This window comes from Balaenoptera musculus, chromosome 1 (genome assembly GCF_009873245.2).
Source record: "Balaenoptera musculus isolate JJ_BM4_2016_0621 chromosome 1, mBalMus1.pri.v3, whole genome shotgun sequence".
NCBI classification, from domain to species: domain Eukaryota; kingdom Metazoa; phylum Chordata; class Mammalia; order Artiodactyla; family Balaenopteridae; genus Balaenoptera; species Balaenoptera musculus.
The window spans coordinates 104,221,078-104,244,168 of NC_045785.1; the positions used below are offsets into that span (position 1 = coordinate 104,221,078).

A 23,091-nucleotide genomic window follows, 5' to 3' on the forward strand; every position below is an offset into this window, starting at 1 on the left:
ATTAATGGACACTTCACTGTCCTTCGGAAACCACATCCAAGTCCTGTCAGTTCTACCACTAAACATTTCTTGAGTTCATCTATCTCTTCCCCCTCCAGTGACCCTACCTTAGACTATTCCCCTCAGAGCCATCCTGTTTTGGACTACAATGACAACTAACTTTTCTGCCCACACCTACTCTGAATGAACCTCCCTCTGCAGTCAGGGTGACTGATTATGCTAGCCCATGATGTAAAATCTTCTTTGAGTTCCCATTGCTTATGGGATAAAACAGAGGCCTTAACGTTTTCTCACCCCTGACTCAACTTGCGCTATTTTCCCTTCTGTACTTTGGCTACTTTAGCCTTTTTTCCCCTACTCTCTAAAGCTTTAAGCTTCCTGCTTTGTATTCTCTCTTCCAAGAAAGCTCCTCCTCCTATTTTAATTAATGCCTACTTATCCAGTAGCTCTTGGCTCCAGTGTTTTCAGGGAAGCCTTCTAGACTATGTCAGGCTCCTCTGTTAGATGTTCTCACAGAATCATATTCCTTTACTTCATAGATCTTATCCTAATTTATAATGATACAGTTATTTGTGTGACTATACATTTAATGCCTATCTCTCTCATTAAAGTCTAAGCTCCGTGAAAGCAGGGTCCATTGCTGTCTTAGCTCACCATTGTATTCCTAACACCCAGCCAGTGTTTGGCACATGGTGGTTTTTCACGTAGATGCTAGTTAAACAACTAACAAAGCAATTTGAGATGAATTCCTATTCTCTTACAGTTCCACACACAGACTGCACAACCAGTCAGAGCTCCCCACTCCCCATATTCACACAGAAAGAGCAAATTTATAACATCACACAATGTACATTGACACATTCAAAGATACAATTGTACATAGATGCAGACATATTCATAAATGAGCACAAAATACATCCCACCAACCAGAGAAAAGATAAAAAGGAAACACACACATAAACCTAGATATAGCACATTGCTTTGGTACACAGATAACATGAAAGTTTTTTTTCTTCCTGTGTTTAAATACACGTTACATATACAGTGGCTCTTGCTTAGTGCAATATATGTCTCTAACCTTTAATCACACACTAATTTCTTTCAAATTGATGAAAACATGTAAATGCCCAATGAATATAATATGTAACTTATCCTATATTTCAGGTTGATTTTCTAACTGACACGTGAAATGTACTTTCTCCTCTCGTTGTACTAAATTCACCAAGGCAACACATTCAAAATGATAAAAAGTGAACTTATGAAAGATAACTCACTTTTGTTTTTCCCTACCAAGATGAAACAAACACATAAATAGGAACCTAGGTACATAACTAAACATAACTAACAGATATAAATGCAGATACAAATCTGCTTATAGGTAGGAGGGGGACCATACACAATTTACATAGGTTGATGCTTAGATAAAGCGTGGTACAAACATAAATCACTGTATAAATAGGTTGACATGGCCAGGTGAAAAGTAGAGTTGAAAAGCGAGCAAAGGGGAAAAAGTAGAGATGACACCGGGGTAGATTGGATAAGGAGGATGAGAGCTGGGAAAGGGACACAGCGAGTTCCAGTCTGGATTCTCTACCTGGCTGTTCCTGTACTGGCTCTTGAAGAACGACGGTAGTTGATTCTCCGTATGCCAAGGAGAGGTATTCTTCTATGTCACTGTCCCGAAGAAGTTCCACTCCTGATCCATCAGCATAGACAACAAAAAACCTGTTTGAAGAAATAAAAATCTAATCCCTTGACGTATTCAGCTAAAATGCTCCTTGAACTTGGAACTGAAAATAAAAGTCATGATGTTATTTTTATCGTATTACCTGGGGACATGTTCACCATAGATTTGCAGATGATTCTTATGAAGGTGAGTGGATGATAACGTGTCATAGCCTTCAGCTTTTGCATTTAAATCATCTTCCAAATTGTTTTCAGGTAGGATAGTTGATGCACTACCATCAGCCATGACCTAAGGGACATAGTATATAAGCAACTAAGAAAAGAAAAATGCCATAAACTTGCATTTCTTTTGATCTCATTTGAGAAAGCAGGTGATCTTTTGGATACTCAGAAAATCAGGGATATTTCTTTGTAAGGAACTGAGCACTAAGCATAGATTGCATTAATAAGAGTGAAAACCTAGTAGCACATCTCCACTTACAAACCACACCTAGACTGTGAAAACAAACAGGAAGACAAACCTGAATACATTCAGAGGAAGGTGACTAGGATGGCAGGGGACTCACTTATCTTCTGAGGATAAGTTCAGGGAACTGGGAATTTAAACATGGAGGGAAGGCTATTTATGTGACGGTTGTCTTGAAATATTAAGAGTGACAGTATGGATTCTAAGCACAGAATTAGGACTCATGGATATATAGGGAGACAGATTGAGTCTCACTATAAGAACTGTTCTAGCCGTTACTACTGTCTAGATATGGTGTGGTCAGGCTGAAAGGCCACTGAAGGGAATGCCCAAGAAGAGCATCAATGTCTAGAATAACGTTTGGCTTGCGTGTTTCAACTTAGAGGGTTTGGCCTTTAGTTTTCAATTTCAATTGATCGCACATTGAAATCTCTTAGCAGCCTGAACTCATGCTGTGAAGTCTTACTGACTTCGCACAGAAAAACTAAGTTGGATCAGGGCTTGTCTGAATCCCAAACAAAGTTGGGGACTCTGTGGTACGGTTCCAAATCTAAAAAGTAACTTCACCACCCGCCAGCCAACACATGAAATTCCACCGCTGGGTGAGGAGTGAAAAAAAAAGTGCCTAGAGAAGGGGCTGGCAAACATCTTTTTGTCAAGGGCCAGATAGTAAATATTTTAGGGTTTGTTGGCTGTAGAGTTTCTGTTGCAACTACTCAACTCTGCCATTATATGCAAAAGCAGCCAGACATAATGTGTAAACAAATGAGCGTGGCTATGTTGCAGTAAAACTTTATAGTGGCACTGAAATTTGAATTTCTTATAATTTTTATGTGTCATGAAATATTCTTCTCCTTTTGATTTCCTCCAACCATTTAAAAATGTAAAATGCAGTCACTCTGCATTTTTACCTCATGGGCCCATATAAACAAGTGGCCATGGTTTGCCAATGCCTGGCTTAGAGATAAGAGGAAGGACAGAGAAACAGAAGATGGAGCTCTACCACTGAATAGCTAAGCACCTCTCCAGGCTTCTCAACACCCATCCTCAGCCCTACTGGAACCCTCACACTAACTGATAGTTCTCAGTTTGGATTCTCTGCCTAGTGAAGCAGACTTGCCTGCTGCCCCATGTAATTTCTCTCACTTGAACCCAGATACAGAGCATTTATATCACTCCTCTTTGTTGGCATTCTTTTTAGATGGTTAGTAACTTTTTTCCCTTTTGTTCTAATTACTTATTTGGCTTTAGCATTTCAACCATCCTCATTGTTGGACTTGCTATCTCCTAATGAAGTACACTTGAGAATTGAAGATACTGACATTCATTGCTGCTGTTCAAAGTATTGGCAGTCAGTGGATAACTAATCCCAAGGCAGCGAAGATAAAATGCTATAGGGAGGGCTTCCCTGGTGGCGCAGTGGTTGAGAATCTGCCTGCCAATGCAGGGGACATGGGTTCGAGCCCTGGTCTGGGAGGATCCCACATGCCGCGGAGCAACTGGGCCCGTGAGCCAAAATTACTGAGCCTGCGCGTCTGGAGCCTGTGCTCCGCAATAAGAGAGGCTGCGATAGTGAAAGGCCCGCGCGCTGTGATGAGGAGTGGCCCCCGCTCGCCGCAGCTGGAGAGAGCCCTCGCACGGAAACGAAGACCCAACACAGCCATAAATAAATAAATTAATTAATTTAAAAAAAATGCTATAGGGAGCTCTCTTGTGTGAAATATCTCAAAAGCAAAGCCATAGCCTCTCTCTCCGTAATAATGATGCACTTTACCTGAAAGGTGTTTCCTTCGGGATCCATGACCTCACAGATAACCTCTGATGTGTGCTTCATGATGTACCTGCTAGCTCTCAGCTGCTCACGTTTTTGAAAAGGATGGTATATATCACTGCTTGATTCATGGCAATATATAGCTGAACAGTCCCTATCAATATGAAGACAGCCTGTGTTTGGAGGTAACACCTGGAAGGGTAACAGGAAGAGAGATATTATTAAAAATTTCTTGTTTGATTTGAGGGATTTATAAAATCATTTAAGGAAAAAATTATCCATAGAACCCAGACACAAACTGTGTTTCCAGAAAGAAAACAAGAGAAGACTTAAGTTTTGGGAAGGACTACTTAATAAGGAGTCAAACTGATTAGGATATAATTGCTCCTGTGTCTCATATTTTATCTACTCACTTTAATATTTCTTCCAAGTAATTGCTTCGTGCCTTATTTCAGATGTTTAACATAAAATATTAAAACATATTTTAACTTAAGTAAACACACTTGGCACTATTCAAAACAATTGGAATCCTTTTATGTTCTTCGGCAAGAAGCATCTCCAAGAGAGTAAAAGCTATGGGACAAATGCTTTTAGAAGCTTTTATTTATTGTTATTCCTATGGTGGTTGACACAGTCCTTAAGTAATAGCTTTTGTATAATGACTTCTGGTTCAGATAGACTCTTTTTTTGAGATATAATTCACATGGCATAAATTCACTATTTTAAAGTGTATATTCAGTGGATTTTGTATATTCAAAAACTTGTGCAAACATTATCACTAATTCCAGAACATTTTCATCACCCCCCAAAGAAACCCTGATTCCATTAGCAGTCACTCTGCATCACTCCTGCCCCTGACAACCACTGATCTGCTGTCTCTATGGATTTGACTATTTCAGACATTTCATATAAATGGAAGCACGTGATATGTGGCCTCTTTTGTCTGGTTTCTTTTACTTAGCATGATGTTTTCAAGATACATCTATGTTGTAGCATGTATCAATACTTCATTCTGTTTATTTTCACCTGAGTTTAGATGTGTGAGATTTGGAAGTTTTTCTGCTAACATATCCAGATCTCCATAGATTCTATTGTCACTGAGCTCAAGCTTTTTCAATTTAGGTAGTTTGCGGAGATTTGAAACTGAAATCAAGCCTACATTTATTAAACTGAGGAACTCTAAGTTCACAAATTCAGCCATTAAGCCCTCAATTTTCCCATCATTTGATTTGAAGTTGTCCCGGACAAGTTCTTGAACAGCTGCCGGCGTTCAGTTCCTCAGCTCCAGATGGATCTTCCTCTTCATGTCCGTGTTTCTCTCTTCCCCCCTCTTCAAACTTAACTTTCCACGGTGGGGGCAGAGCGGGGAGAGGCGTCCCAGCCTGAGCAGCGAGGGCCGTCGGAAGGGGTTGGCTTGTGGCAGACAGATCAAAACTACAATGAGGTATCACTTCACACAGGTCAGAATGGCCATCGCCAAAAGTCTACAAACAATAAATGCTGGAGATGGTGTGGAGAAAAGGGGACCCTCCTACACTGTTGGTGGGAATGTAAATTGGTACAACCACTATGGAGAACAGTATGGAGGTTCCTTCAAAAGCTAAAAATAGAACTACCATATGATCCAGCAATCCCATTCCTGGGCATATATCTGGAGAAAACTATACTTCAAAAAGATACATGCACCCCAATATTCACTGCAGCACTATTTACAATAGCCAAGACATAGAAACAACCTAAATGTCTACCAACAGAGGAATGGATAAAGAAGATGTGGTACATATATAGAATGGAATATTACTCAGCCATAAAAAAGAATGAAATAATGCCATTTGCAGCAACATGCATGGACTTGGAGATTGTTATACTAAGTAAAGTAAGTCAGACAGAGAAAGACAAATATCATTTATATGTGGAATCTAAAAAGAAGATACAAATGAACTTATTAACAAAACAGAAACAGATTCACAGACTTTGAAAACAAACTTATGGTTATCAAAGGGGAAAGGTTGGAGGAGGGATAAATTAGGAGTTTGGGATTAATATATACACACTAATATATATAAAACAGATAATAAACAAGGACCTACTGTATAGCACAGGGAACTCTACTCAATATTCTGTAATAACCTATATGGGAAAAGAATCTGAGAAAGAAAGAATATATGTATATGTATTCACTTTGCTGTACATCTGAAACTAACACAATATTTTAAATCAACTATACTCTAATAGAAAATAAAAATGAAACTATAAAATAAAAATTGAATTAAAATCAATAAAATCTAAAAAGAACTTCATTCTGCTTTATGGATGAATAATATTCCATTGTATGGATATATCAAATTTTGTTTATTCATGAGTTGATGGACATTTGAGTTGTTTTCACAGTCTTGTTATTATTAAAAATGCTGTAATCAACATCTGTGTATAAGTTTTGTGTGGATATATGTTTAATTTCCCTTGGATATCTACCCAGGAGTAGAACTGCTGGGTCGTATGAGAACTCTATTTTTAATTTTTGGCAGAACTGCCAAACTGTTTTCCAAAGTGACTGCACCATTATACATTCTCATTAGCAATTAATGAGGGTTTTACATTTCTTCACATCCTCACTAACACTTATTACTGTCTGTCTCTTCTATATTTTGGAAGAGTTTGTGAAAGATTGTTCAGTGTTAATTCTTCCATAGATGTTTGGTATAATTTACCAATGAAGCCATCTGGGCCTGGGCTTTGCTGTCTGCCAAGTTTTAAAATTATTAATTCAATCTCTTTACTTGTTTTAGGTCTATTCTGATATTTTATTTTTTCTCGAGTTATGTTAGGTAGTTTGTGCCTTTCCAGAAATCTATCCATTTTATCTAGGTTATCTAATTTGTTGATGTATAACTGTTCACAGTATTTCTTTATAATCTTTTTTATTTCTGTAAGGTTGGTAGTAATGTCTTCTCTTTCATTTCTAATTTTAGTAATTTGAGTCTTCTCTCTCCCCACCCCTTCTTTCTCTTTCTGTTTGTCTGTCTATCTCTCCCTGTAAGTCCAGCTAAAGATTTATCAGAGAACCAACTTCTGGTTTTGCTGATTTTTCTCTATTGTTTTCTATTTTTTCATTTATTTCTACTCTAATCTTTACTATTTACTTCCATATGCTTGCTTTGGGTTTAGTTTGCCTTCTTTTTTCTAGTTTCTTAGGGTGGAAAGTTAGGTTATTGATTCAAGATCTTCATTTTTAATATGGGCATTTTGACATTTAAAGCTACATATATATATATACATATATATATAGAGAGAGAGAGAGACATTTAAAGATATATATATATATGTATATATATAGACATTTAAAGCTATATATATATATATAGCTTTTGCTACTTCAATTAAGTTTTGGTATGTTAATTTTATTTTTAGTCATTTTTAGTCATCTCAAAGTATTTTTAAATTTCCTTGTGATTTATTCTTTGTGTTATTTTTCACATATTTGTGCATTTCCCAAACTTCCTTTTGTTATTGATTCCATTGTGTGTTATTTCATTCCACTGTGGTAGGAGAACATATTTTGTATGATTTCAATCCTTTTTAATCTATTGAGACTTGTTTTGTGGTGTAACACATGGTCTTTCCTGGAGAATGTTCCATTTACACTTGAGCATAATGTATTCTATTACTGAGTGGAGTGTTCTATACTTGTCTAGGAGGTCTGCATGGTTTATTCTGCTGATTAAGTCTTTTATTCTCTTGATCTTATCTATTCTTTTATCCATTACTGAAAGTGAGGTACTAATGTCTCCAAATATTATTGTTGAATTGTCTATTTTTCCTTTTAAATATGCCAACTTTTACTATTTAACTGGACATTTTAATTTGTATAGTGCACAACTCTGGAAATACACATGTGTTTTGGGCTCTGTTGTTAGTGTATAATATGTTTGTAGTTGCCGTCTTCTTGATGGAGTAATCTGTTTATTATTATAACATACCCTCTTTGTTTCTGGTAATATTTTGTTGTAAAGTCTATTTTGTCTGATATTTGTATAGCCACTCAAGTTCCCTTTCAATTACTTATTGCAGGTATATCTTTTTTATCCTTTTACTCTCAACTGATTTGTGTCTTTGACCATAAAGTGTATCTCTCGTTGACAGCATACAGCTGCATCATGCTTTGTAATCCATTCTTCCAATATCTATATTTTGATTGGGTTGTTTAATCCATTTATATTTAATGTAATTACTGATTAGGTCAGATTTGAATCTTCCAAATTTCTATTTGTTTTCTATTTCTTTTTTTTTTAACATCTTGATTGGGGTATGATGGCTTTACATTGTTGTGTTAGTTGCTGCTGTATCACAAAGTGAATCAGCTATATGTATACATATATCCCCATATCCTCTCCCTCTTGCATCTCCCTCCCACCCTCCCTATCCCACCCCTCTAGGTGGCCACAAAACACTGAACTGATCTCCCTGTGCTATGTGGCTGCTTTCCACAAGCTATTTTACATTTGGTAGTGTATATATGTAAATACCACTCTGTCACTTTGTCCCAGGTTTCCCTTCTCCCACCCCGTATCCTCAAGTCCATTCTCTACGTCTGCATCTTTATTCCTGTCATGCCACTAGGTTCATCAGAACCATTCTTTTTTTTTTAGATTCCATGTATATGTGTTAGCATATGGTATTTGTTTTCTCTTTCTGACTTACTTCACTCTGTATGACAGACTCTAGGTCCATCCATCTCGCTACAAATAACTCAATTTCATTTCTTTTTATGAGTGAATAATAGTCCATTGTATATATATGCCACATCTTCTTTATCCATTCATCTGTCAATGGACACTTAGGCTGCTTGCAAGTCCTGGCTATTATAAATAGAGCTGCAATGAACATTGTGGTACATGACTCTTTTTGAATTATGGTTTTCTCAGGGTATATGCCCTGTAGTGGGATTGCTGGGTCGTATGGGAGTTCTATTTTTAGTTTTCAAAGGAACCTACATGCTGTTCTCCATAGTAGCTGCATCAATTTACATTCCCACCAACAGTGCAAGAGGGTTCGCTTTTCTCCACACCCTCTCCAGCATTTATTCTTTGTAGATATTTTGATAATGGTCATTCTGACCGGTGTGAGGTGATACCTCATTGTGGTTTTGATTTGCATTTCTCTAATGATTAGTGATGTTGAGCATCCTTTCATATGTTTGTTGGCAATCTGTATATCTTCTTTGGAGAAATGTCTATTTAGGTCTTCCGCCCACTTTTGGACAGGGTTGTTAGTTTTTTTGATATTGAGCTGCATGAGCTGCTTGTATATTTTGGAGATTAATCCTTTGTCAGTTGCTTCGTTTGCAAATATTTTCTCCGATTCTGAGGGTTGTCTTTTCGTCTTGTTTATGGTTTCCTTTGCTGTACAAAAGCTTTTAAGTTTCATTAGGTCCCATTTGTTTATTTTTTATTTTATTTCCATTACACAAGGAGGTGGGTCAAAAAGGATCTTGCTGTGATTTATGTCATAGAGTGTTCTGCCTATGTTTTCCTCTAAGAGTTTTATAGTGTCTGGCCTTACATTTAGGTTTTTAATCCATTTTGAGTTTATTTTTGTGTATGGTGTTAGGGAGTGTTCCAATTTCATTCTTTTACATGTAGCTGTCCAGTTTTCCAAGCACCACTTATTGAAGAGGATGTCTTTTCTCCATTGTATATTCATGCCCCTTTTATCAAAGATAAGGTGACCATATGTGAATGGGTTTTTCTCTGGGCTTTCTATCCTGTCCATTGATTTATATTTCTGTTTTTGTGCCAGTACCATACTGTCTTGACTACTGTAGCTTTGTATTATAGTCTGAAGTGCAGGAGCCTGATTCCTCCAGCTCCGTTTTTCTTTCTCAAGATTGCTTTGGCTATTCGAGGTCTTTTGTGTTTCCATACAGATTGTGAAATTTTTTGTTCTAGTTCTGTGAAAAATGCCATTGGTAGTTTGATGGGGATTGCACTGAATCTGTAGATTGCTTTGGGTAGTATAGTCATTTTAACAACATTGATTCTTCCAATCCAAGAACATGGTATATCTCTCCATCTGTTTGTATCATCTTTAATTTCTTTCATCAGTGTCTTATAGTTTTCTGCATACAGGTGTTTTGTCTCCTTAAGTAAGTTTATTCCTAGGTATTTTATTCTTTTTGTTGCAATGGTAAATGGGAGTGTTTCCTTAATTTCTCTTTCAGATTTTTCATCATTAGTATATAGGAATGCAAGAGATTTCTATGCATTAATTTTGTATCCTTCTACTTTACCAAATTCATTGATTAGCTCTAGTAGTTTTCTGTTAGCATCTTTAGAATTCTCTATGTATAGTATCATGTCATCTCCAAACAGTGACAATTTTACTTCTTCATTTCAAATTTGGATTCTTTTTATTTCTTTTTCTTCTCTGATTGCTGTGGCTAAAACTTCCAGAACTATGTTGAATAATAGTGGTGAGAGTGGGCAACCTGTCTTGTTCCTGATCTTAATAGAAATCGTTTCAATTTTTCAACATTGAGAACAATGTTGGTTGTGGGTTTGTCATGTTTGGCCTTTATTATGTTGAGGTAAGTTCCCTCAATGCCTACTTTCTGGAGAGTTTTTATCATAAATGGATGTTGAATTTTGTCGAAAGCTTTTTCTGCATCTATTGAGATACTCATATGGGTTTTCTCCTTCAGTTTGTTAATATGGTTTATCACATTGATTGTGCATATACTGAAGAATCCTTGCATTCCTGGGATAAACCCCACTTGATCATGGTGTGTGATCCTTTTAATGTGCTGTTGGATTCTGTTTGCTAGTATTCTGTTGAGGATTTTTGCATCTATGTTCACCAGTGATATGGTGGCTTGTAGTTTTCTTTAATTGTGACATCTCTGTCTGGTTTTGGTATCAGGGTGATGGTGGCCTCGTATAATGAGTTTGGGAGTGTTCCTCCCTCTGCTACATTTTGGAAGTGTTTGAGAAGGAGAGGTGTTAGCTCTTCTCAAAATGTTTGATAGCATTCGCCTGTGAAGCCATCTGGTCCTGGGCTTTTGTTTGCTGGAATATTTTCTTTTTTTTAAAAACATCTTTATTGGAGTATAATTGCTTTACAATAGTGTGTTAGTTTCTTCTTTATAACAAAGTGAATCAGTTATACATATACATATGTCCCCATATCTCTTCCCTCTTGCATCTCCCTCCCTCCCATCCTCCCTATCCCACCCCTCTAAGTGATCACAAAGCACCGAGCTGATCACCCTGTGCTATGCGGCTGCTTCCCACTAGCTATCTATTTTACGTTTGGTAGTGTATATATGTCCATGCCACTCTCTCACTTTGTCCCAACTTACCCTTCCCCCTCCCCGTATCCTCAAGTCCATTCTCTAGTAGGTCTGTGTCTTTATTCCCATCTGGCCCCTAGGTTCTTCATGACCACTATTTTTATTATTATTATTTTTAGATTCCATATATATGTGTTAGCATATGGTATTTGTTTTTCTCTTTCTGACTTACTTCACTCTGTATGACAGACTCTAGGTCCATCCACCTCACTACAAATAACTCAATTTCGTTTCTTTTTATGGCTGAGTAATATTCCATTGTATATATTTGCCACAAATCACAGTTTCAATTTCAGCACTTGTGTTTGTTCTGTATACATTTTCTATTTCTTCCTGGTTCAGTCTTGGAAGGCTGTGCTTTTCTAAAAATTTGTCCATTTTTTCCAGGTTGTCCATTTTCTTGGCATATAGTTGCTTGTAGTAATCTCTCATGATCCTTTGTATTTCTGCAGTGTCAGTTGTTACTTCTCCTTTTTCATTCCTAATTATGTTGATTTGAGTCTTCTCCCTTTTTTTCTTGACGAGTCTGGCTAATGGTTTATCAATTTGTTTATCTTCTCAAAGAACCAGCTTTTAGTTTTATTGATCTTTGCTATCGTTTCCTTCATTTCTTTTTCATTTATTTCTGATCTGATCTTTATGATTTCTTTTCTTTGGCTAACTTTGGGGTTTTTCTGTTCTTCTTTCTCTAATTGCTTTAGGTGTAAGATTATGTTGTTCATTTGAGATTTTTCGTGTTTCTTGCAGTAGGATTGTATTGTCATAAACTTCCCTCTTAGAACAGCTTTTGCTGCATCCCATAGGTTTTGGGTCATCATGATTTCATTGTCCTTTGTTTCTAGGTAATTTTGATTTTGTCTTTGATTTCTTCAGTGATCTCCTGGTTATTTTGTTTAGCCTCCATGTGTTTGTATTTTTTACAGGTTTTTTTCCTGTAATTGCTATCTAGTCTCATAGTGTTGTTGTTGGAAAAGATACTTGATATGAATTCAATTTTCCTAAATTTACTGAGGCCTGATTTGTGACCCAAGATATGATCTATCCTGGAGAATGGTCCATGAGCTCTTGAGAAGAAAGTGTATTCTATTGTTTTTGGATACAATGTCCTATAAATATCAATTAAGTCTATCTTGTTTAAAGTGTCATTTAAAGCTTGTGTTTCCTTATTTATTTTCATTTTGGTTGATCTGTCCATTGGTGAAAGTGGGTGTTAAAGTCCCCTACTATGATTGTGCTACTGTCGAATTCCCTTTTATGGCTGTTAGCATTTGCCTTATGTATTGAGGTCCTGCTATGTTGGGTGCATAAATATTTACAATTGTTATATCTTCTTCTTGGATCGATCCCTTGATCATTATGTAGTGTCCTTCTTTGTCTCTTGTAATAGTCTTTATGTTAAAGTCTACTTTGTCTGATATGAGAATTGCTACTCCACCTTTCTTTTGATTTCCATTTGCATGGAATATCTTTTTCCATCCCCTCCCTTTCAATCTGTATGTTTCCTCAGGTCTGAAGAGGTCTCTTGTAGGCAGCATATATATGGGTCTTGTTTTTGTATCCTTTCAGCCAGTCTGTGTCTTTTGGTTGGAACATTTAATCCATTTACATTTAAGGTAATTATCAATATGTATGTTCCTATTACCATTTTCTTAATTGTTTTGGGTTTGTTTTTGTAGGTCGTCTCTTCTCTTGTGTTTCCTGCCTAGAGAAGTTCCTTTAGCATTTGTTGTAAAGCTGGTTTGCTGGTGCTGAATTCTCTTAGCTTTTGCTTGTCTGTAAACGTTTTAATTTCTCCATCGAATCTGAATGAGATCCTTGCTGGGTAGAGTAACCTTGGTTGTAGGTCTTTCCCTTTTATCACTTTAAATATGTCCTGCCACTCCCTTCTGGCTTGCAGAGTTTCTGCTGAAAGATCAGCTGTTAACCTTATGGGGATTCCCCTGTATGTTATTTGTTGCTTTTCCCTTGCTGCTTTTAACATTTTTTCTTTGTATTTAATTTTTGAGAGTTTGATTAACATGTGTCTTGGCGTGTTTCTCCTTGGATTTATCCTGTATGGGACTCTCTGCAGTTCCTGGACTTGATTGACTATTTCCTTTCCCATATAGGGAAGTTTTCAACTAATCTCTTCAGATATTTTCTCAGTCCCTTTCTTTTTCTCTTCTTCTTCTGAGACCCCTATAATTCGAATGTTGGTGCATTTAATGTTGTCTCAGAGGTGTCTGAGACTGTCCTCCATTCTTTTCATTCTTTTTTTTTATTCTGCTCTGCTGTAGTTATTTCCACTACTTTAACTTCTAGGTCACTTATCCATTCTTCTCCCTCAGTTATTCTGCTATTGATTCCTTCTAGAGAATTTTTAATTTCATTTACTGTGTTGTTAATCATTGTTTGTTTGCTCTTTAGTTCTTCTAAGTCCTTGTTAAACGTTTCCTGTATTTTCTCCATTCTATTTCCAAGATTTTGGATCATCTTTACTATCATTACTCTGAATTCTTTTTCAGGTAGAATGCCTATTTCCTCTTCATTTGTTTGGCCTGGTGGGTTTTTACCTTGCTCCTTCATGTGCTGCATATTTCTCTGTCTTCTCATTTTGCTTAACTTACTGAGTTTGGGGGTCTCCTTTTTGCAGGCTGCAGGTTTGTAGTTCCTGTTGTTATTGGTGTCTGCCCCCAGTGTGTAAGGTTAGTTCAGTGGGTTGTTTTGGCTTCCTTTTGGAAAGGACTGGTGCCTGTGTTCTGGTGGTTGAGACTGGATCTTGTCTTTCTGGTGGGCAGGACCGCGTCCAGTGGTGTGTTTTGTGGTGTCTGTGAACTTATTATGACTTTAAGGCAGCCCTCTCTTTAATGGGTGGTGTTGTGTCCTGTCTTGCTAGTTTTTTGGCATGGAGTGTCCAGCACTGGAGCTTGCTGGTCGTTGGAGCTGTGTCTTAGCATTGAGATGGAGATCTCTGGGAGAGTTCTCACCGATTGATATAACAAGGGGCCGGGAGGTCTCTGGTGGTCCAATATCCTGTCCAGAGTGCTCAGGCCTGTCCGGTGTCAGGCCTGAGCTCTTCCACCTCAGAGGCTCAGGCCTGACTCCCGGTCAGAGCACCAAGACCCTGTCAGCCACACAGCTTGATGAAGAAGGCTGCAACACGATGATGGCATGAATGTAAGTCTCTATTTGTTTTCTATATGTCTTATGTCTCTGGTTTCCCCTCTATTCATCCATTACTGCTTTCTTTTGTTTTAAATAGATATCTTGAAGTGTGCCATTTCAATTCCCTTGTTTCTTTTATATATATTTTTGAGTTGTTTTCTTAGTTTTTCTTGGGTATTACAAACAACATCTCAATTTATAACTATCTAGATTAAATTGATACTAAGAATTTCAATATTATACAAAATCTTTGCTCCATATAGCTCTATTCCTCTTCCCTTCATGTTATTATTATCGAAAATTTCATCTTTATACATTATAAGCACATAAATATACTTTTATAATTATTGCCTTATGCAGTTGACTTTTAAATCCAAATGAAAAAAAAGTCACAAAAATACATGTATACTGTCTTTTATATTTACCTATGTAGTTACCTTTACCATTGCTCTTTATTTATTTGTGTGTATTTGAGTTACTGTGTAAGGTTCTTTCATTTCGGCCTGAAGGATTCCCTTTAGATTTTCTTGTAGGGGATGTCTAAGAGCAATGAATTTTCTCAGTTTTTGTTTTTTCTGGAACTATCTTGATTTTTCATTTTTAGAAGGATAATTTTACTGAATGAGTTTTTGTTGATGATTTTTTCTTTAAGCATTTTGAATATGTCATCTCACTGCCTTCTAGACTCCATAGTTCTGATGAGAAATCAGCTATTAATCTTATTGGAGATCCCTCATATTTGATGAGTCTTTTCTCATTGCTTTCAAGATTCTCTCTTTGTCTTTGACAGTTTGATTATGATGTGTTTAGGTGTGGAACTCTGAGTTTATCCTACTTGAAGTTTGTCGAGATTCTTGCATGTATAGACAGTTTTTATCAAATTTGGGAAGTTTTAAGCCATTATTTCTTCAAATAATATTTCTGCCCTTCTCTCTTTTCCTTCTCAGACTCTCAATACGCATGTGTTAGTAGGCCTTATGGTTGTCCCACAGGTCTCTGAGGCTCTGTTCATTTTTCTTCATTTTTTTTTCTCTCTCTTCCTCAGATTGGTTAATCTCAACTGACCTATTTTCAAGTTTGCTGATTATTTCCTCTGGCAGCTAAAATTTGATGTTGAGCCTCATTAGTAAATTTTTCATTACAGTTATTATGCTTTCCAACTCCGAATTCTATGTGGTCTTTCTTAAAAAAAAACTAATTTCTATGTTTGATATTCTATACTTGGCGGAAAAACCATTCTCATACTTTGCTTTAGTTTTCTTACACAAGGTTTCTCTCAGTTTTTTCAACATAACAGCTGACTTAATTTCTTTGTCTATTTAAGTGCAAAGTTCTGGGTTTCCTCAGGGGTAGTTTCTATTGATTGCTTCCTCACTCCCCATCCTGTTTATGGGCCATAATTTCCCTTTTTCCCCCCCATGTCTCATAATTTTTTGTTTGACAAACTGGACATTTCAAGTAGTATCATGCTACAACTCTGGAAATTAGATCCTTTCCCCAGGGCTTGTTATTGTTGCTTTGTTGTTGTTGCTGTTTATTCAGTGATTTCCCTGAACTATTTTTTTAAAGTTTATGTTTACTGTATGAGTGGGCCTAATAGTTTGTTTGGTTGCTTAGAGGTCTGCTCATAAGTGGGCAGATATTTTCTTAAGTACTTTACACTAATAGGTCTTTCAGCTTCTGCTGAGGGCTCCATTTGCATATTGACGTATTTTTTCAGTGCTCTAGCAGGAAGTTTGTAATTCCACCTTAGCTTCACCCCCTGCTTGTGCAGAGCCTCTTGATCAGCAAGAGTGAAAGATCAGGGCTTTCTGAGTTCTTTTATGGGCATGCACACAGCCCTGCACTTGAGTATGGCTTTTCAGATTCCAGGGAATACCTCAGAGCTTTTCAAAGACCTCTGTGGACTTCTTGTTCCCCTTCTTTTCCTTTTAACTCTTTTGTTCAGCCTCTTGTTTGTTATTGCCACTTCAACAGCTATAATGTTAAGTAATTATCTCTGTTTGGGGAAAAGGCTGCTTTTAGGGAGTGAGCTCAGAGTCGGATCAGATAAAGACTACCCCTGTGAGTGGGTGTTTCCAGGGAACGGCCAGACAGTTCAAACACTGACAATATTTTGTGGAGCTCTAAATCTTTTCTTCTTCTTTCAGTGGCTGCTGGCTTGATGGCTTTCACTGCTATTTTGCATGTAAGAGCATTGATTTTCAAGGCTACCATGGAGCTGGGGGAGGGGAGGGGAATATGGCAAGTGAAATCACCACAATTCTTGCTGTTCTTCCCAAGATTCAGTCTTTTTCTTTTCTTTTTTTTTTTGTCTTTAAATAAACAATCCTCAGAATATTGTAATCCTTTGGTTAATTTCTAGACTTCTGAAAAAGTTGATTTTGACAATACTTCCAGGTTTCTAGTTGTTTTTAGGGAGAGTAGATTTTCAGAAGTCCTTACTCCACCCTTCTGGAAGTTTCTCAAATTGACTCTTCACCATTCTCCAGGCCCAGAGAACTCCACTGGACCTTGATGAGTTCTGAGGCTTCTCTGTGGTTTCAGGCACATTTTAGAGTAGGCACTGGTGGCTGGTTAAATTTTCAGTTTTCCCAGCCTCCACAGGTCCTCATCAAAATGGATCCAAACTGTCAGATTGACTCTGTAATTTACTGAAAGCTGCTCTGGACAGAAAAAGATGGCCTATAACTTCCACAATTAAGACATACCATAGGTGAAGGAACCATATAGAAGAGCCAAAAAGAAAACCTATAAAAAGGAGATGCCCTGCCTTCTAGGAAGTTAATCTGGGGAAACAGCTGTGCTGAAGCATAGAGACTCAACATGAAAAATACAGCAATGACTCACATATGTATGTATGTTAGCAAATAAAATTCTCATGGTTTTACATACCTATATGCTCAGAATTTACTATAAATTTGCCTCTTTCAACTGATTTCACACACTGAGTAGAGGACAAGGCACCCTCCATTATGATGTTTGTTTGTGGTAGTACTGATAAAGACAAGGACTTTAAAGTCCTTTTCAGTAGTATTCCTAAGAATGCTCCTTACATTTCTCTATCTTCCCCCAAAGGAGTCAGGATCAGACTGGTATAGAAGAGTTAGTCAAAGCTTAGTCTAACACACGCACACATACACAGACACACCTTTCCCCAGAAGACAGTAGGTCTTCTGGTCTAGGGAAACAGGTTTTAGTTCCTAAACCCAGGACAGAGAAAGATTTCCCATGGGAGATAACAGACCCATTATTTGTCATCTTGTCTTCTTGAAACCCTCCAGCTGGGTGGATGTTCCCACCCCCACTTGTGGCACATTATAATCATAGAAGTAAACAATTGTTATACCCCCCTCCTTTCTTTCTGATGTTTTGAATAATCTTTTTAGTGCTGCCAAGGTACAATAGTGGCCAATATCAAGCTCTACTCTCTCTTTCATACATTGCCCTAAAATCCGGCCTCCCTCATCACACTGCCCAATATTCTCATGCTGGTGAGTGAGGAATAAATGACAAATGTGCCAAGTCCAACAGAGGACAGGCAGAAGGTATTTTTGAACGTCAGCTTTCAATTCTATAAAACCACAGAATTACAAAATAGGTGCAGCTAAACTTACTTAGAGGTTTTTTTTCCAGTTGGGAACTAAGATATGTGTGTTTCTCAATAAGGAGCCATCAAGGTTGATCCTTCCTTAGTCTGTGTTTCAGGAGATTGGGCAAACAAGCGGCTATACAATAGTGTCAGGCACTGAAGGTCTCCAAGTTGGATCTCTTTTCTGTTATGTCTCTTCGTTCAGTGGTAACTGTCATTGGTGCTAAAATTCCTTTGCCCCCATAGTTGTAACGATTAGAGTCTGGGGCCATGATAAAAATAAGGCCTCATCACAGCATCTTAGGAGAGTCCCATCATATCTGGTAGGACATATGATACTGGCACATGGATGCTGCCTAAAAAGTTGGACGTTCTGAATGCTATATAGGAAAAAAAGCACCCCCTTCTCCAACTGCAACATTTCACAGTCATCTCTCACTTTCAGCACCTTCCTTGCCACACAAGGATCTGCACAGGGTAAAGACGGGGTAGGATAACATTATCGGGAGAGATGGGAGGGATAAACTGGCTTCAACAGCTTTCACAGCAACAAACATTTGTCACTAAGGTCTTTGTCCATCATCTTCTGGCTTCGAGCTCTCAGTATCCTATGACCTTAGATGCGACACCCTGGCACTTGTGTTCCTTCTCCAGCAAGTGGAAAGGCAAAGGCAAATCCTTCTAAGACTGAAGGGACTGCAGGCTGAACCCGGGTGATTGTGTTTAATGGGGAAATGTAAGGAGGCAGAGGAGTTTCTAACAGTGCTCCTCCCCAGCCCTCCAAAGACAAAGCTGTGCTTCAGCTGGGCTAGCTGTCCTTCCATCCTGTGGGGACATGAGGTAGAGTGGGGACAGACTGGAGGTGGCAAGGATGGGAGAGAGAGAATGAATAAGAGGTGGCAGGAGGTGAAGCTGGTCTGGTAGGGACAGGCCAGCACTGAATGCTTCTAACACCCACGGTGCCCATCACCTACCACATAAAGGATCCCCAGCAAATACACTCTGGTTTATAAGCTTGATCCCCAAATACCCAAGAATTTAAAGACAAGCAGGACTATGTTTTTCTGGAATGGATTGTAAAAAGACAGTGAATAAATGAAAAGAGATTGAGAAGTGTGTTCTCAGATCCGCTGAGACAAGAGAGCAACAGTCGTGCACGTGGCAGGACTGGTCACTGCCCCCCGAGGAGTGGGTTTTCTTAGTCAAATTGACACTTACCTTTGGCACCCCTCATCCTCCCCCAGACCCACCTGGTACGTTCCCTGTGGCTTTGCAATGATAGACGTCCCATCCCCAAAGGTGGTGCAGCAGCTACTGTCCTCGCAGTTGGTGATGACAGTGGCGTAGTGTGAACTTTCAATCCGCATGCACTTCACCTGCCTAGTGATCCTCGGAGGACCTTCGTCTGTGGGCAAATGCAAGGGAAGCAGGTCTGATAGGACGCACACATGGGGAACATGCCTGCCGTCTGACTCTGACTGCGCTCCTGCCTCCTGGCTACCTGGACTCGAAGTCATCCAGTGCTGAGAACTCACTCCATGGGGCTGGAGTGCGGGCTACTCTCTATGTCAACGCAGTCATTCTTCCAGAATATCTCTTAATTTAGTGTGCTCTTTTGTTCTCACCATTCTTTTTATTTTGAGAAATTGAAAACATCCAGAAAAGCACAAAATATAATTTAACTATTCATGCTCACTAACCAAAATTAACACTTGTTAATATTTTGCCATATTTTCTTCATTTTTAATATGTACATAAGAGAAAAAATACAGATAAAGTTGAAGTTTACTGCTCTCCTTATCTCTGGGTTTATTCCTTTTTCTCACAATCCATTTTTATACTTTTATAAAAATGTATGTATCAAAAACAACATATAGTATTTTGTACACTTTAAATTTGCATAAGTTATATATTACTCTATGTATCATTCTACACCTGAATTTTTAACTTAACAATGTTTTGAGACCTTTAGCCATCTTGATATATATATGTGTGTGTGTAAATAGGTGCATGTATGTGTGTACTTCATTTCCTTTAATTGCTATATAGTACTCCTTTGTAAGCATATACCACATTTTATTTTTCTATTCTGCTGTTGATGGACATTTGTTTTCCCAATATTTTAATATTAAACTTGGTGTTGCAAGTAGCACCCCTATACCTGTTTCCTTGTTCAAATGTATAAGAGTGTCTTTCTATATATACCCAGAAGTAGAGTTAGTGTATCATATGATATGCACATTTTCAATTTACCAGATATTTTAAAATTGCCCACCCAAGTGGCTCTTTTAATTTTCACTCTAACTAGCAGGGTGGAAAGGTTCCTCTTTTTCCAGTCACTTGCCCATTTGTTGCACTTAATTTGGCAATGAAGCATTTAAACAAACTCTGGAATTAAAGAAAAGTGAGTCGGAATAATTTTTATTTAAAAATCTTTTTAAAACTTAGCTTAGGAAGGGTGGTAGGCTTTTAGATAATATGAAAGACTCTGGTTCGTTAGTAGCTGCTGCTGGCTTTTCTCTTATATCACCTTTCTGATAATGAGAATTGTCAGAAAGAATTGAAGGAGGACCTACCTGAGGTCACCTATGTATGCAAATTAGATTCCTTAAGGATCAAAGGAAACAGGTCTGAGATCTAATGTGCAGGACAGTTGAGTCATGATTATTAACTTTTAGTTGCTACCAATCCAGGCTGTAAGTTTTTAGTGGTAAAAATGGAAAAGGCACTATTACTATCCATCAGCTAACTAGAGCCGTTATCACTTCCACGTCAGCTTAGGCTAAAGAGCATAATAAAGGGCCTCATTTGGATTGCATGAGTATTCTTTGGTTGACGTGAATTCTTCAAAAAAATTATTTTTCTTATGTGTATTTTCAAAAATCAGTGAGGTTTCTACCTACCTTATTGTAAAGACATAGAATATTGTAATCTACTGGAAAAAGAATTTGAAAAAGAAGAGATACATGTATATGTATAACTGAATCACTCTGCTGTACACCTGAAACTAACACGACATTGTTAATCAACTATACTCCAATATAAAAGAAAAATTTTAAAAAAAGAAAAAAAAAACTTACCTGTCTCTTGATCATCCGGAGAAATAATCTGATCTTCATAAACTTGATAAAAGGTTGTGATTCTGGTACCATCAGCATGATCCACTATCCGAGTACCATCTTTCTTTTCAATGATAATCACTTTGTCTTCTCGAGTTGTCATAACCTGAACATACAAAGGCAGAACACCATTAGTTGGTCAGGTGGTTAATCCCAAGTGTGCTTATTTTTACACCCCATTGATTACCATCAAAATCCTGGTTATTTAGAAGTAAAAGTTTTATCTCATCTACTTGATCTAATATTTATAACAATCCTGGGAGGCAGGCAACGATATCCCCATTTTATGGATGAGGAAATTCAGGCTTAGAGAAGTTACGAAACTTGCTGAAGGTCACTCAGCACGTGCCAGAGCTGATGCTGTACTAAGACTGTCTGACTTCAAAACTGGTGCTTCTTCCATGGTCGCACATTTGACATACCTGATCTGACCCAGGTATGTCCAGGAAAATTGTCCCAGGTCCTGCTCCCTTGGAAACTACAGGTTTAAGATAAGCAAGGGACCACTGGTGTCTGTAGTGAGGGTTCTGATGTGGTCTGGTCTCCCCTGAGGAAGCAATGCCAGAGCTTGGATTTTGTGTGTCGGTGCAGGGGGCGCAGCATGGGTGAAAGGGGTACTAGACACAAAGGACCCCAGAGAGCAATGGGCAGAGCGGTGAGAGCAAGGTTAGGAGTGAGGGACCAAACTGGGAAGATTATTAAGGACACAGTCTTTATCCCAAGGCAGGCAAATCAGTAGTGAAGGGTTTTAAACTTAATGTGGACTAGAGTAAGAAACACAGAAAAAATTCATTTAGTCTTAGCAAGTACTTCAGTCTGAAAGAACACTCAGACCTTTGTATCCTGTAGCTAAATGGTTCACCAGAGAAGCTCTAAACCCCCAGATGTGTATGTGTGTGTGAAGATGTGGCAGGCATGGAGATGCATAGCCCAGATCTTCCTTCAAGACAGGATTTGCTCCCCAGCTGTGTGGAGTGAAGTTGGCAAACAGCCTCCAGATGTCAGCTCTTCCAGCATCTGCCTCAGCTGCAGAGAGATGCTTTGCCTGACTCACATTGTTCCAGGTGAACTGGGCCCAGTGACTGAGTGAGGCAGGGGTACACTGATATGGTTCCTGCTCCCAGACTTGGGACATTGGGACAGATGACACTGGCTTCTGAGCTCCTGCCAGCTAACCAAGGCTTTGTGGGGTCTGCATCACAGCTCAGCTTCTCCCTCTGTCCAATCCTGCTGTCTCCCCATTCCTTTCACAAATGGTGTCCCTTATAAATATCTTGTACCAAAAATTTCATTTCAGTGTTTGCTCTGGAGACCCCAACTGTCAACAATGTATTAAAATATCTTTTTATAGTAGGCAGAAATCACTATAAGAGAGAAGTGCACACTGATCATTATTTTAAGTTCTTATCTTTGGCACTCTCAGCCAGTGGTAGATACAGATATGTATATCTGTCTATCTATCTATATCTATCTATCTATCTATCTATCTATCTATCTATCTATCTATCTATCTATCTATCTATTGAATATGTATAACGAGAAATACTGCTGTAGAATGCAGTGACTGAGAGCATGGACTCTGCAGTTAAGCTGCCTGAGTTCAAATTCTGGTTCCACAGCTGGCTGGGTGATTTAGGCAAGTTGCTTACCTTCTCTGGGCCCTAGTTTCCTTATCTGCAAAATGGAGCCAACACTAGTATTCCTCAGAGATGTTATATGGATTAAATGAGATAATGCTGGTAAAGTAATTCACACTTAATTGGTCATCAAGTTAGCAATGATAAATACTAGCTCTTTAACTCATTTATTTATTTTGGCTGTGCCGCATAGCTTGTGGGATCTTAGTTTCTCAACCAGGGATCGAACTTGGGCCCTTGGCAGTGAAAGTGCAGAGTCCTAACCACTGGACCGCCAGGGAATTCCCTATCTAGTTTAGATATTCACAAATTATTACTTAGAATTATT

General features: G+C 38.2%; 1 protein-coding gene across 1 annotated transcript in view; it reads right to left on the reverse strand.

Moving 5' to 3' along the window:
- The window catches only part of SPAG17 (sperm associated antigen 17), a 222,063-nt gene that overhangs the window by 45,560 nt on the left and 153,412 nt on the right, over positions 1-23,091 (reverse strand). Inside the window, 5 exon segments of the mRNA XM_036865025.1 lie at positions 1,595-1,725; positions 1,830-1,975; positions 3,927-4,115; positions 19,258-19,412; positions 21,088-21,232. Coding sequence (XP_036720920.1) covers positions 1,595-1,725; positions 1,830-1,975; positions 3,927-4,115; positions 19,258-19,412; positions 21,088-21,232 — 766 coding nt within the window.